The sequence below is a fragment of the Pleurodeles waltl genome, chromosome 6 (genome assembly GCF_031143425.1).
Source record: "Pleurodeles waltl isolate 20211129_DDA chromosome 6, aPleWal1.hap1.20221129, whole genome shotgun sequence".
Lineage (NCBI taxonomy): Eukaryota > Metazoa > Chordata > Amphibia > Caudata > Salamandridae > Pleurodeles > Pleurodeles waltl.
The window spans coordinates 764,387,858-764,402,005 of record NC_090445.1 but is presented as its reverse complement, the minus strand read 5'-3'; the positions used below and the strand labels follow the sequence as shown (position 1 = coordinate 764,402,005).

The 14,148-nt window shown below is 43.9% G+C and overlaps 1 protein-coding gene across 1 annotated transcript in view; it reads right to left on the bottom strand.

Annotated features, from left to right (window-relative positions):
• Nucleotides 1–14,148, bottom strand: part of GPAM (glycerol-3-phosphate acyltransferase, mitochondrial) — a 242,489-nt gene that overhangs the window by 26,590 nt on the left and 201,751 nt on the right. Inside the window, exons 17-18 of the mRNA XM_069239392.1 lie at nt 10,847–10,924; nt 8,730–8,867 (exon numbers count right to left, since the gene is read on the bottom strand). Coding sequence (XP_069095493.1) covers nt 8,730–8,867; nt 10,847–10,924 — 216 coding nt within the window. The remainder of the gene's footprint in view (nt 1–8,729; nt 8,868–10,846; nt 10,925–14,148) is intronic.

Here is a 14,148-nt window from a genome sequence, read left to right as displayed (position 1 = left end):
TTCGTCTAGACCGGGAGCTCCATGCGGAGGCGCATGCCACTAGAGACTGGCATCTTTGCCCGGAGAACTTGTTAGACAGTGCGTGCAAGGAAGATATTAGGCAGGCCATTACAAATTATTTTAGTGAGACTAAGGGCTGTGTATCGTCCCTATGGGAGGCATATAAAGTGTTAATCTGGGGAGAATGCATCAGTAAGATTTGTGGTATCCTTAAGTCCATCAGATGCATTTTACGGCAACTGAAAGCACCACTGAGTCACCAGAGGAGGCATATGATCAGGATGAGAGAATGCATGTCTTAGAATCTCTGCAACTTAAAATCCAGGAATACAAAGAAGCAGCTGATAGGGAGATTTGTTTCTGTGGCAAATATCAGATGGCCCGCAGCTATTGGAGGAGGGATGGCGTTGGGAGGACCTCTCAAGCATGCACCTACATTGATGATTCAACCAAATTACTCAGCAAATAATGTTATGGAAATTTTGGAGGAGTGGGTGGAATATATGAGAGCTATCCTGGAAGATTTTTCTGGTTTCTTAATCTACTTGTACTGTTCCACACTGTGGATAATCTGCCTCGTATTCACAGGTTTATAGACGATGCCAGTTGGGCATGGCTTTTGCTGCTAAGAGGGAGGGAACTTTGTCAACCGACACAACAGATGAGATTTATGGGGTTATTAATCAATTAAAGAATGGCAGTGCTCCTGGGAGTGATGGTTTCCAGCTGAGTTTTATAATACTCTTGCCAAGAAGTTGCCCCGATCCTCCTCTCCGTTTACGAGGAGGCCTTCCAGATGGATGGCGTTAGAAACGGTGGCCTCTAGTTGGCAGTCAATTATCACTCTGTCCAAGTAGGGACCATCACTCTAGTCAGGATAAGGGAGATACCTGCTCAGATAACCCTTGCTCACCACATAGCTAGCTTGGCACGAGCAGTCAGGCTGATCTCAAAAGCAGTGGGTAAAGCATTTGCACATAACACACAGCAATATAGTGAAAACACTACAAAAGGACACCACACCAGTTTTAGAAAAATAGCCAATATTTATCTATATAAAACAAGACCAAATACGATAAAAATCCAACATACAATAAAAAAGATACACATTTTGCAAGAATTACTAAAAAGACAGTTCCTTGAAGTCAATAGCTCCATCTGGGGCTATCACGGCGTCATGAACAACATATCCAACAGTTGAGGCCGGCTACGGCATCGCGGCTCAGCTACGGTGTCAGGAAGACCCGCAAACATTACCTTGGAAATGCAGGGCATCGTGATCCTTGTGATGAGGTCTGGGGAGCGGCGTCTGTTCTAGAGGTCAGTGCGGGGGTCATTGGGGCCTTGAAATCACACACGTTGCAGATCGAACTCAGGGCTAATGAAGTCAGGGGCACCAGCGTGGATGATTACGCTGCGAAGCGAGATGATCCAACGTGCGATCCTCACAGTTCATGATGCAGGCAGCAGCTCGGTGACGGCATTCAGCGGTGTCAGCAATACCAGGGCTCTGGTGTGAAGCGGGGCAGTGCGACGTGCAGTGCCACCAGGTCATGGTGCAGGTAGCAGCATTGTCGTTGCTGAAGCGCTGTTGTTGGTAGGCCCAAGTCGGCAGTGTGGGCGGCGTGCGGCATCCATGGGTTGCAGTGCAAACAGGGACGCCTGGTGACGATACTGGAGTTGATGGTGCTGACGTCGGTGGACCGGGGCTGTGGTGCTTCTTGTACCTCACAAGCGGTGTCCACAGGCCACAGTGCAGGCAGCGGCGTCAGCGGGAGAGGCGTCGTTGGGGAAGCCCAGGCTGCGGTGTGAGCAAGACGAAACCGGAGTTGCAGGGCCCACAGGTCATGGTGCTCAGTGGCGACATCAGATAGGGGCATCTGTGAGACCAGGGTCGTGGTGCGAAGCGGAGAAGTGTGGCTCTGGGCTGCAAGTCACGGTGCAGGCCAGTGGCATCGTTAGGGGCGTCGCAGTGGTTTTTCTTCTTGAATAGCACAAAACATACAGTTCCCAGTGCTGTAGGCAGAGGACACTGAAGTCTTTGATATCCCCGAGACTTCCAACAGGAGGCAAGCTCTACTCCAAGCCCTTTGAGAACTCTCTCAAGCAGGATACAGAGCAAAGTTCACCCTTTGCTCTCTTTTAAGGCAGAAGCAGCAACCGCAGGCCAACCCAGCAAAGCACACACAGCAAAGGGGCAGTACTCCTCCTCCAGCTCTTCAGCTCTTTGCCTTGGCAGAGGTTCCTCTTGATCCAGAAAGATTCTAAAAGTCTGGGCTTTTGGGTCTACTACTTATACCCAGTTCTTCCTTTGAAGTAGGCAAACTTCAAAGGAAAGTCTTGGTTGTTGACAAGATCCTGCCTTACCCAGGCCTGGCCCCAGACACATACCAGGGGATCGGAGACTGCATGGTTGAAGCAAGGAAATGCCCACTTTCTAAAAAGTGGATGTTTCAAACAGACAATTTAAAAACCAACTTTACAAAAAGATGTGTTTTTAAAATGGAGTTCATAGACCCCAAACTCTATATCTCGATCTGCTCCCAAAGGGAAACTGCACTTAAAAGTTTTATTAAAGTCAGCCCCCATGTTAACCTATGAGAGAGAAAGGCCCTGCAACAGTGAACACCAAATTTGGCAGTATTTCACTGATAGGGCACATAAAACACATCAGTACATGTCCTACCTTTAACATAAACAGCACACCCTGCCCATGGGGCTACCTAAGGCCTACCGTAGGGGTGCCTCACATGTACGAAAAGGAAAGGTTTTGCCCTGGAAAGTGGGTACACTTGCCAAGACGAATTTGCAGTTTAAAACTGCACACACAGACACTGCAGTGGCAGGTCTGAGACGTGTTCATAGGGCTACTCATGTGGGTGTCCCAATCAGTGCTGCAGGCCCAGTAGTAGCATTTGATTTACAGGCCCTGGGCATCTCTAGTGCACTTTACCAGGGACTTACCAGTAAATCAAATATGCCAAACATTGATAAACCAATCAACAGTACAATCTATATATAGAGAGCACTTGCACTTTAGCGCTGATTAGCAGTGGTAAAGTGCGCAGAGACAATAAACCAGCAAAAACAGAGTCCAGTATCCATAAAAACAGGAGGTGAGAAGGAAAAAAGATAGGGGAGACCAGCCAAAAGCTGGCAGGTCTAATAGGTGGCCTCCTGTGCTTTATGGCGGTAGCAATCATTATTGTGTCTCTAAAACCAGGCAAATTCCTCTCGACCCATGTCCCTCATCAATGTGGATGGTAAATTTCTTAATAAACTACTTGCCAGTCAGCTTTTGCTGTTGATGCCTGCCGTGGTCCAGCCGGACCAATCCAGGATTATACCTGCCCCCCCTACGGTGGTCACATTACATACTCTTTTTACCATCACAAACCAAGTGGACCCCCAATTTGTGGTAGTTGCAGCTTTTTTTAGATGCTGCAAAAGCATTTGATTCCATTGTATGGCGTTTCATGTGGCCGGTCCTCAAATGGAGAAGTGTGAGGAGGGCCTGTTTACTGTAGGTTAGGATCCTTTATAGTACACTGCGGTCTCTGGTGGAGGTGAATGACTTGTTCCCTACTGAGCGGGGCAGGAGGCAGGGGTGGCCTTTGTCACCCCTCCTGTTTGCCATTGTTATGGAGCCTTTGACCTGCTTCTTGCGGGTTAGCCCTCATCATAGAGGCATGAGATTTGGATGACGGAACAGCCTTTCGTCTATGTATGCGGATGATGTCATTCTCCTTATTAAGAACCTTGCAAACAATTTGCAAAACCATTAGCCAGGATACAACTGCTTATGGGTGGTGTAGGGAGCTGGCTCTTTATATGGTATACTAAAAAAAGAAGTACACTATGCAGAGAGTCCAGAGGAACCACAATTGGTTTGCAGAGGCAAAAGTAGATAGGGCTAAGGCTCTATTTTGCAGTAGTGTGAGCGAGCAGTTTGGCTTATCAGAGGGTAGTGCTAAGCATTTGTTGTACTCCTAGAGGCAATAAATGAGACACGCACTCAAAGAATAAATCCAAGACCAATTTAGGAAAAAAACACCTATTTTTATATACATTTTGAAGCCAAGAACTTCATTAGAAGGTATGTTTTTAAGCATAAATACTTTTCACTTGCAAAAATGGACAATGAAGGAAAACACATTCAGCAAACAAGCACTTTACAACAACTAACGGGACCAATCTTGTAGACTACAGGTGAGTACTGGGCAAGGGTCAGGACCACACAAACAGGTCACTCCGGGCAACACTGGGGCAGCCAGGTGCAGCGATGTAGCATGGCATCTGGTGCCCAATGTTTATCAAGAGTGATTGGTCCCTGTAGATTTAGGTTGCAGGATCTGGATGGTGGGGTGGGGGGGTCAGTTGTGGACAACCAACAGTTAAGTTGCAAACATGGGGTGCTGGGGGACATAGGTGCACCTTTGGTCCTCTTCGGTGCACAGAGGTGACGGATGCAGGGGTGTCCTTTAGCATTGAGCTTCCTTGCCCAGAAGCACTTGCGGTTGGGGGGTCCTGTGGTCTGAGGCTGCAGGCATTGTCGAGGAGTGGTGAAACCACAGTAGACTCAAGCTTAAGAGAGCTGGGGGATGTTGTTGACAAAAGGGGTCCACTTCAACTTGGGCCGGTGGCGACAGGTGCAGTGGGGATTTCTCTGACCTCAGAGGATGAAGGAGAGGGGGCCTGCATGCAGATGCTACAGGTGACTTCAGGGAGCCTAGGAGGGGTGAAACCATGATGGACTCGGATTCTGGGGAGCTGTGGAACCTTGATAGCACTGGAGTTCCTCTCCCACTTCTGTCAGTGACGGCGGGTGCTGTGGTGACTTCAGGTGTCAGGTCTCCGGAAGAGACCTTTCTTTAGAGTTAGTTGGAGAGCAGTTCTGCTGCTCATGGGAGACTTGAGTCTTTTTTGAAGTCATGCAGTCCCCTTCCAGGTTTCTGGAGGTTCAGCTGTAGGACGGACCATCTTTTAGTGCAGGGTCCGTAGAGGGTTGCAGACAGGCTGGCAGGTTGGTACCAGGTCAGCAACTTCTCTTCTCCTCTTCTGCGGGTGTGGCTCTTCGTTGTCCTTTGTCTTAGGACATCAGGATCTGAGTTCTGGAGTTCAGGAGTGCCATCTAAATACTCAGTTCAGGGGCATTATAGGAACTCCCAGGTGGAAGGCAATGGGTTGCCCACCTTTAGGGTGATTTCACCCTTTCTATGACCGTTGGGAAGTGGGCATAATTCCTTCCAAACCAAGATGGAGGAATTTAAAAAGTGGTGTCTATTTCAGCTCATCCACCTTAGGGGCAGAACTGGCATGAAGTGGGCACACCTCCTAAACTGCCTAATTATCCCACCCGTCTTGCCACCAAAAGTGGGACCAGGACAGGGGGGTTGGTCATCTCCACCATTTGGAGAGACCTGGGTCGCATTACAAAGGTGGCTAGGCCTTTGAAGCTTCCCAACCTCGAAAGTCCATCCTGCCTGGGGCGGTGTCACCACCCACACCCAGAGCAGGCTTTTGTCTCTGGACCCCCAAGAGCGCTAGCTCTCACCTTAGGGGGTCTGAAACATGAATGAACTGGCCAGGACCAGTTAGTTAACACACTGGTAGTTAGCAGTTTTTCAGGGGGCACCTCTAAGGTGCCCTCTGGGTGCATGTACTGGTAAATTCAACAATGACATCAGTGTGGGTTTACCAATACGAGATGTTTGATACCAAACATCCCTACCTTCAGTGAAGCCATCATGTAGCTGGGAAACATGTGTCCAGCACATGTATTTGAAATGGCTTCCCCGGTAATTTGCTATGTCTGAAACTCGACAAAGATATAGCAGGGGCATATCTGCTCGTGTAGATATACTCCTACATGTAAAATAATGCACCCTGCATTAGGCTGTAAGGCCTGCTAGAGGGGTTCCTTACATATATTGCATGCAGTGTTAGGGGACATGGCAAACAGGTTGTGTGCCTTGTCATGTTTTCACTTTTGTCTGCACCAAGACACACAGTCTGCAATGCCACCTGTTGTGCTTGGTGAGGGATTCCCTAGGGTGGCACAATTCATGCTGCATCCCTAAGTGACCCTCTTCAGTACCCCAGGGGTACCATTTGCTAGGTACTTAACAGAAGGTGCTTAAGGTTTTGGCAACTGGTGAAACAACTGCAGTTTTGGGGAAAGCGATCTGGCACTGGGGACCTGGTTATCAGGAACCCAGTGCACTTTCAGTCAAAATTACATCAGATACTGGGCAAAACGGAGGGGCTAAAAAATGCAGAAAAGGGTGCTTTCCTACAGGCGCTGGCCCGGACTAAATCCTTGTTAGTTCCCTTCAAAGATGCTACGGCTATACCGGAGCTCAACTTCCCCCTCTGCTGGACGACACAGCTGATTACGAATTTAGGCATCATGCATCAGAGGGATCTAGACACTCGTGTCAGGGCAAACTATGGTACATGCATTTCCTGGATTACTGAATTGATATAGAGGTGGATTAAGCTGCCCCTATCGGTTGCTGGCAGGGTTGCCTTAATGAAAATGGTTGTGCTGTCAAAGCAATTGTACTTATTTCAGAACATTCCTATTCCTGTTCACAAGACATTCTTCTCCCAAATATGTTCCCTTATGATCACTTTAGCATGGGCTGGAAAACAACCAATAATTGACTGGGCTAAATTACAGAAGCCTTATAGCCCGGGAGGATTCGGGGCACGGATTATTGAACTGTATTACTTAGTTGCCCAAACTTAGTTTGCTTATCGCTGGATTCATAAATATCATTTGGGCACCTCACATAGATCCATAAAACAGCCTAGCTGAACCCGTCCCTATGCTGGTACATCTCTACTGTCAATCGTCTCATCCAGATAGAGAGTTCCACAAAGTCAAAGGCTCGGGCTGGGCGCTGACATGGCTGGCAGAACTCTGCAGTGTTTGCAGCAAAGGCTGAGACTGCTCATTCTCTATAACCAGATATTGATTCTCAATCTGCGCTCTTTTCTGTGTTGTGGGGTAAACAGCTTAAATACATGGCCAACTTGTTCTCCCATTCGTAGTTTCCTCCCGTTGAAAAACATCATTGACTCAGCTTCCTTTCTTCCGGTGATATGCTGAGCTATTACAACCTTAAACATGTCCTAAAACAGCAGATTTCTAACTTTCTGGATGCCCCAGCAGATTGGGAGCCCCTCTCTTTTCTGCTGACAAACCCCTTGGTTACACATATTGCCACCCACATGTATAATATATGCTCTCTAAGGCTGCGAACCAGAATAAAAAAATATTTTTGCTGTGCACTTCTTAAAGATATTTCTCCTAATGAGACATATTGTCTGATCCATTAGAAATACTTATATAGGGCATATTACACTCCAGTTACTGTGTTGAAACATGGCTTGCCATCTACCTATCGTATTTGTGCTGCCCCTGCTGTTGAATTTCTTCATCTTATATAGCCGTGTCCCAAGATTTCGGCCTTTTGGGCTCAAGTGACATGAACCCTGGTCATCATGTTGGATAGGGCAACCCCTATAACTCCTTTGTTGCTTTTACTGGGTAGCGTGATGGATGCCCTGAAACATGTAGGGAACTGTTGGCGATGGCATCCCTCTTAGGTTGGAGACTGAGGGAGCACAGGCACCCCAAATTACAAGGATTGGTTCAAGGACAAGACTGTGTGTAGTGAACTGGCTGAGTCATATCCTGAGTTACTTCCACCCACCTGTAGGCCGACAGATTTCTGGAGACCTCTTCGAGATTATGCTAGGAACCTGTATGAGTCTGTGTCACTGTTATAACTATACATTTTGCGGTGGTTGTAGAGACAAAATGGTGCCCTTTCGCCACACAGACTGAGTTTCATGTAAATTGTATGCAATGTTGGGGACAATTAATTTTGAAGGGAGTGGGGAGGCAGGCTAGCTCATGATTATGTACTGATGTCAAGCTATGCTTCTACCCTGTGGAGTTTTGCATGCCGTCATATATTTGACTAATGTTGGTATTATTTATTTGTCAATGAAATTAAAAAATATTTATAAAAAGTTGAGAGGGTATCGGCTATAAAAAGCAGGCGACTGGGTAAAATAGGAAAGACTAGCAGTAGTGGAGTGTGACTGAGAAGGATTTGGTTAAAAATGGAATTAGAAATCCAGTGGGTGGGGGTGGGTGTGAAAGAAAACAGAAAGCAAATACGCTTAATGGTTATGGTCAGACTCCCTCAACAAACTGTGGACCCTTCAGATGCAACTCAATTTTCTTTTTAAGAGTATCCCTATTTTAAAGGCAGGCCTATGCTATCACAGCTCAAGTGCCACAAGGGAAGGTCTCTTCTTCTATGGCTCTGGAGAGAGGTAGCTCCTCCCGTCACAGGCACTGTGCCTCTCGTACATTGTTTCGAAAGCACCGATTGCAAGAAATTGCCTTTTATTAGGAAATAAGTAACAACTTATTTTAACCAAGCTTCCCTCAACTTCATCCTCCACAATAATAGTTTAGAAGTGGTGTAAACTCTAACTTCATATTTATCTACACCTTTGAGCTGTCACCCCTTACCTTCCTTGAAAAGGCTGCCCTCCTCTTTTGGCATGGTGCGAAAACCCACCTATACTATATACAGCCAACGAAATAAGGAGTATGGCAATGCAATAATGGCCTGTGTTCTGTGCACTGCAGACATGTCTGCATCTACTGTGTACTCAGCCAACACCCAAATCCTAGTCTACAGTACCTTAAGAAAACGGTCCCTCTGCTCTTCACCAAAATCACTGTCTTCGTCCTCTTCATCACTTCTCCAGGAAAGAGGATCTGGAATCGTCTTATTCCAAGAAGGCTCGGAAAGGCTGGGGCTGATATCTTCCTGCTCCTCCTGGGCAAAACAAACACAACTGGAGTGCTGGGCATAACAACACCATATAGCCTTCCTAGCCAAACACAATCCATCATCTAATACATTCAGAATCACAAAACACTGCTAACAATCCAGTAGAAAACTGCAAGTGACTAAAATATAACGCATACAGGACCATCAGGAAGTTTGGGATCAGGTCACCATTATCAATGAATGACGTTATAAATTAGGACCAAATAAAGTGGATGCAGTAAAACATCAATGAGGAAGATTGTTTAGCTCTGGGTGAGCACTTTTATAGAATAAACACATCACTCATTAAAATGTCTATAGATTACCATGTGCAACACTTTCAGTTGCACACACCTGCACATGAGCGTGCACTGTGCAAGCAGGATGCTAGAAGGAAGAGGAGTCCAGCAGTGCGGTGTCAGACTCATGCGTACACAATACTAGTTACTACTACTAAAGTGGTGGCTGGAGAAGGGCTTGGAAAGGATGTGGAACAGGCCCCACTTTAGACCAGGCACTAAGACAGAAAAGGCACTGAAACTAAATGGTAAGCATTAATGTGGGTTTCCTCTTGCTTACAGTGTAGACTGCTTTTCCAATTTCAAATCGAATAAAAACCCGATCATATTAGTCAAATTTCAGGAACAATGAACCCTGATGCCTGATGTAATATGTGACATTTGCAAGTAATATTTGAGCAGAGCAAAAGCCTAGGTTAATACGGGTCTTTTGTGCCCCAAAGGACCAAACTATTTCACTCGCAAAATTAATGCAGTACAGAAACTAGCATGCTGGAAATTACTGTTGGGTACACTTACGCAAGCAGGTACCATCAAGAGAACTGATGCAGATCTTCATTCAAAAGAAATGTGCCCTATTATCATGTATTTCCTCTCCGATTTCTTATATTCCTGTTCTTTTCTTCAACAACATATTACTTATCTGATTCCCCTGTTAAATTTTTATTAAAGCTGCTGAGCAGCCAGACAGCCTTGTGGAATTCATGGGTACTAGGTCCCTTGCAATTGATAACAGTAAAGGCAAATGACAAATTGGTCAAAATGACTTGGGTGCTGTTTTAGAACAGAGTAGGTCAAAGTCAACACTGATCTGTTAACAAGGTAATTGACCATAGGTAGGAGGTTCTAGACATTTATTTAGAATATATAGCAACATCCTGCTTTGATATTTAGGTTAATTTGTGCTTCAGAAGTACTTGCATAGCATAGCGGGCTTGTGGAAAAAAATATTCTGATTATTTGTGAATCAATTTCCTACCTCATGCTCTAAAAACAATTCAGTGTTATTAAAAATAAGATCAAAAACAGCACACATGAACAGTTCATAATAGGACCTATATGGTGCAAAGGCTTAAGCTTTCACAACAAGGTGGCTATACATGATGGCACTAACCATTCAATACTGCTAAAACATAAAAAGTTCTGACACCTTATTCTTCAAAGACAAGAGAAGGAAGTCTTAACTCCACTCGAAGATGATGACTGGGTCCCTTATGAACTCATGACATCACATCAACAGCTATTGCAGTTAACCTTGATAAGGGGAGTATGCAGACTCATTTCTATCTGTGGGTTGATCATTCAATGTGGGGATTTGTGCAAAATCACAGGTTCAATTATTGGTACATCCAAACAATTCTTTTATTTTCCAAGGTTGCTAAATTGAGACCACTGAGTTGGGTAACAGTTATGCATATCCACACCACTATGAAATGGCAACAATAAGGTATCAAGCACCGCATGAAAATATATAGGTTAGAATGCTGCAAAAAGGGCTTAATTACAGTAACAAGAGTAAGAGGGCAAAGAAACAGATGAATTAGAATTTTACATTGGTGATTCCATCTCTCCTCTGCAATGCAGCTCAAGACTGACTACGGAGCCCCACATTGCATTCGATGACTAACATGTTTTAAATAAAATATTCAAATGTTTCTTAGCACTTGAACCTCAGTAGAGCCTTACCTCCGCCACAAGCAGTATGCCGTACTTCACAAACCTTTCCACAGCTTCATGGCAGACCTGGTAAAACTTCTGGCAGGGCTATAAAAAAAAAAATTAAATAGTGAGAAATCAATCTAACACATTCACAGCACTGCAGCAGATCCTGGTTCTCTGAGCTAAAATGAAGAAATCTGGACAACTGATGGACTCTTTCAGACGCTCGAGGAATCGGGGACAACAAATTTGTGATAAAAATCTTGACATGTTGGGAGTTGGCAAAAAACACTGGAAATCAGTTAGCTATAGGAGCTTTTTTTCAAAACATTAATTATCAAGTAAAGTAAGTATCAAATCAATGTCAACTGTGCTGAGAAAACAGTTAATGTTTATAAAAATAAAAAAAACACAGCAACGCCAAAATACTAAAAAAGCAAGTATTGGCAAAGCTCGTGTTGTGCAGAGCACAAATATGCACTCCACTGACAGCCTATAACAAACTTTTTCAAACAGTATGCTAAAGAAGGTAGTGGAAGGATACAACTCATCAAATCAAAACACTACAACACCAAAATGTTTGCAGGTGGGACAAATAAAAGAAGAGATAGGATAGTCATCAGATCAAGAGCAGACTACTGTGAATGCTAAACAAAACCATCAATTATAAGCAAGGGGCTGAACCAAAGCCCACTCTAACTATACGAATCAGAACTCTTTGTTTCCTGTATGGTTGTCGGTTTGTGACCGGCCTAGTGCAAATCTTATTTATACAGATAGTGTTCTGCTCTCATGAGTTATTGTTGGGCAGATGGTGTCGATTGTCTGCATGTCTAAATTGAGAATTCTACGCCCTGGAACTGCCAGGCAAATTATATTTATATTTTAATTTATATGGGGTTTGCAGAGCTCTGTAAAACAGTATGTAGTAGCAACAGAGCGCTCTGGGAAATGAGGCATAAAAGAGTGAGAAGGATAGTCTTAAGTGGTCTTCCGACAATTTATAAATTGATGGAAGTACTTGTCTGCAGATGCTAATAGAATAATAGTGAAACATTGGGCAGACTCACCATAGTTAAGGACACCCATCAAATGTGACAGTACGTATCAGGAATGTAAGTGGCATGCCTAGACTGAACAGATACATATAAGGCTAGTGTAATGATCGGGTCAACCATAGGCTTGCTTAAAGATGGGGGGGTTCTCAAATTTGAGGAAATCAATTTCTGCTCAAAGATTTGGTGGTAAAGTTTCACGAGATGCCCGTTGTATACAGAGGATTCTTCCTTTGAATTTTGTGCGACGAGTTGAAAAGTAGATGAAGCTTCTGGTGGTAAGGGCAAGAAACAAACAACATGGCTGTCTGTGTAATGCTTTGTGGGCAAGAGAATTTGATTTGAAGATGAATTTTTCTAGGGTGCCAATGGAGGGATGCTCGATGTGTTCACATCAAAACAAGCCAGTCAAGCTACATGGTTTTCAACTCTTTGGAGTTTATGGAAGATTCTGTTACATAGGCCAGTGCAGAGGCTACTGCAATAGTAGATAGATGATAACCAATGCAAGCATTGGTGCAATTGTCGGAGGTTGATGAGTTAAAACACCTTTTTACAGATGCAGGTGGTGGAAAACTGAGTTAGAGTTTATTTTGGGACTAAAGGAGAGAATGTTGTTAAATACAATACCAAGGTTTTGTGTTTTTTAAACAGGTGTGCAGGAAGTCCCTATGAGTCGGGTAGGAACAAATTAGGTAGAAATCAATAGGACGGATTGACACGCAAGATTTATCTTTTTGTCCAAATTCTAGCAAAGACAATTCTTGTGCTTTCATTGCTAAACCTCTGGAATGTTTCCAAAGTCATGGAGCTGTGTTAAGACATTGCGTAGGTATGCGGGTCATGTACATATCGCAGGAAGGGGTAACCTGTTAGCGCACTGTGAAACTGATGCCTGATGCATTGGTAAAGATCACCTTATGGTCAATTAGGCTGAAATGTCCAATAAAATCAAAGCTCTTGGAATGCCCTCTTCTGCATGTTGAATAGTTCATTTTTACATTTACCAGAGTTGTATCATTTCCCTGACAGTCTGCAGTCTGACTTAAGGTCACTTAGAAAACCATTTGATTCTAGACATGGAGACAGAAGAAAGATCCTTTTGTGTACCTTAGAAACACAGGGTAGGCTTGAAAAGGTGAACAGGGTATGCAGAAAGTTTCTTTACCATGTACGTGATGGCAGCATAATTGAGGGATTGAAGGACAGAGGCAACGGAGGTGTAGCTTATTGGTCTGATAATTTATAGTTTAGTCTGGTGAGACGTAGAGCAACAAATTTAGCATTACAGAAAACCTATGACATGAACAATATTTTGAAGAACAATTATATATTTTTGCATCTGCATCAGTTACTAGAGTGAATTCACAAAAAGGGGTCGATATGATGAAGCTGTCATACGTGGCACCTGTGCCAGGGTCGGTGAATTGAATTCTTGATCCTGGAGAACTGATTTTACTGATTAAGCATACAAGATGAATACAGACTGTTGGGAGGACTCAACACTTGGTTTGGAGTTTATAATTTTAGTTTTGGAACAATACTGTGGTTTACTTATTTGCTTTAGTGATGTGATTCCTTATTAAATATACTGCAAGCTCATTTATGTCCTGTAATAGGTGGTGTGATCTGTCAGTTGCTTGTATTTTTCCATGTTCTCTTAAATGTTGTAAATTGTTACTTCAATTGACAGAAGTTTCAACGAACCAATTGCTCATCTTTAAGGGGCTTGGCTTAAGAGTTGAAATCCAGCCAATGTATCAAGTGAAGTTTTGGCAACTGTTTCTAGGTGTGATGAGATTTCCTTGAGGTTTCCAGTGTAGGTCACATGAATCCAGAAGGAATTAAGTGAAGATTTCTGATTGCAGACTATTAAAATTTCTCCATTTAGTACGGGCTCTCTGGATCTGCGAAGAGTTGAGATTTATGACAGAGTACGCCTACAAAGAAGAATTTGATTAGACAGTGCTCTGACCAAGATAACTGTTGGATTCCTTTAAGGTGGAGAACGTGAATAGTGGAGAACAAGCTATCAAAGCAGTGGCCTTCCGGAATCAGTTGGGAGATAAAGTTTTCTTAATAAATTAGTGGCATAGAAGTAGCATATGGCAGCTAATAAATGTTCAGTTTCAAAGGCCTAATAGAGAAAATAAAGTAGAAATTAAAATGTGTGAGTTTGAATTATAGTGAGCCACGTGACCACCATTCATATTTTAACACCACGTTTAACATGTAGGTATTGTGCATTTATATTTGTGTGAATTATTAATGAAT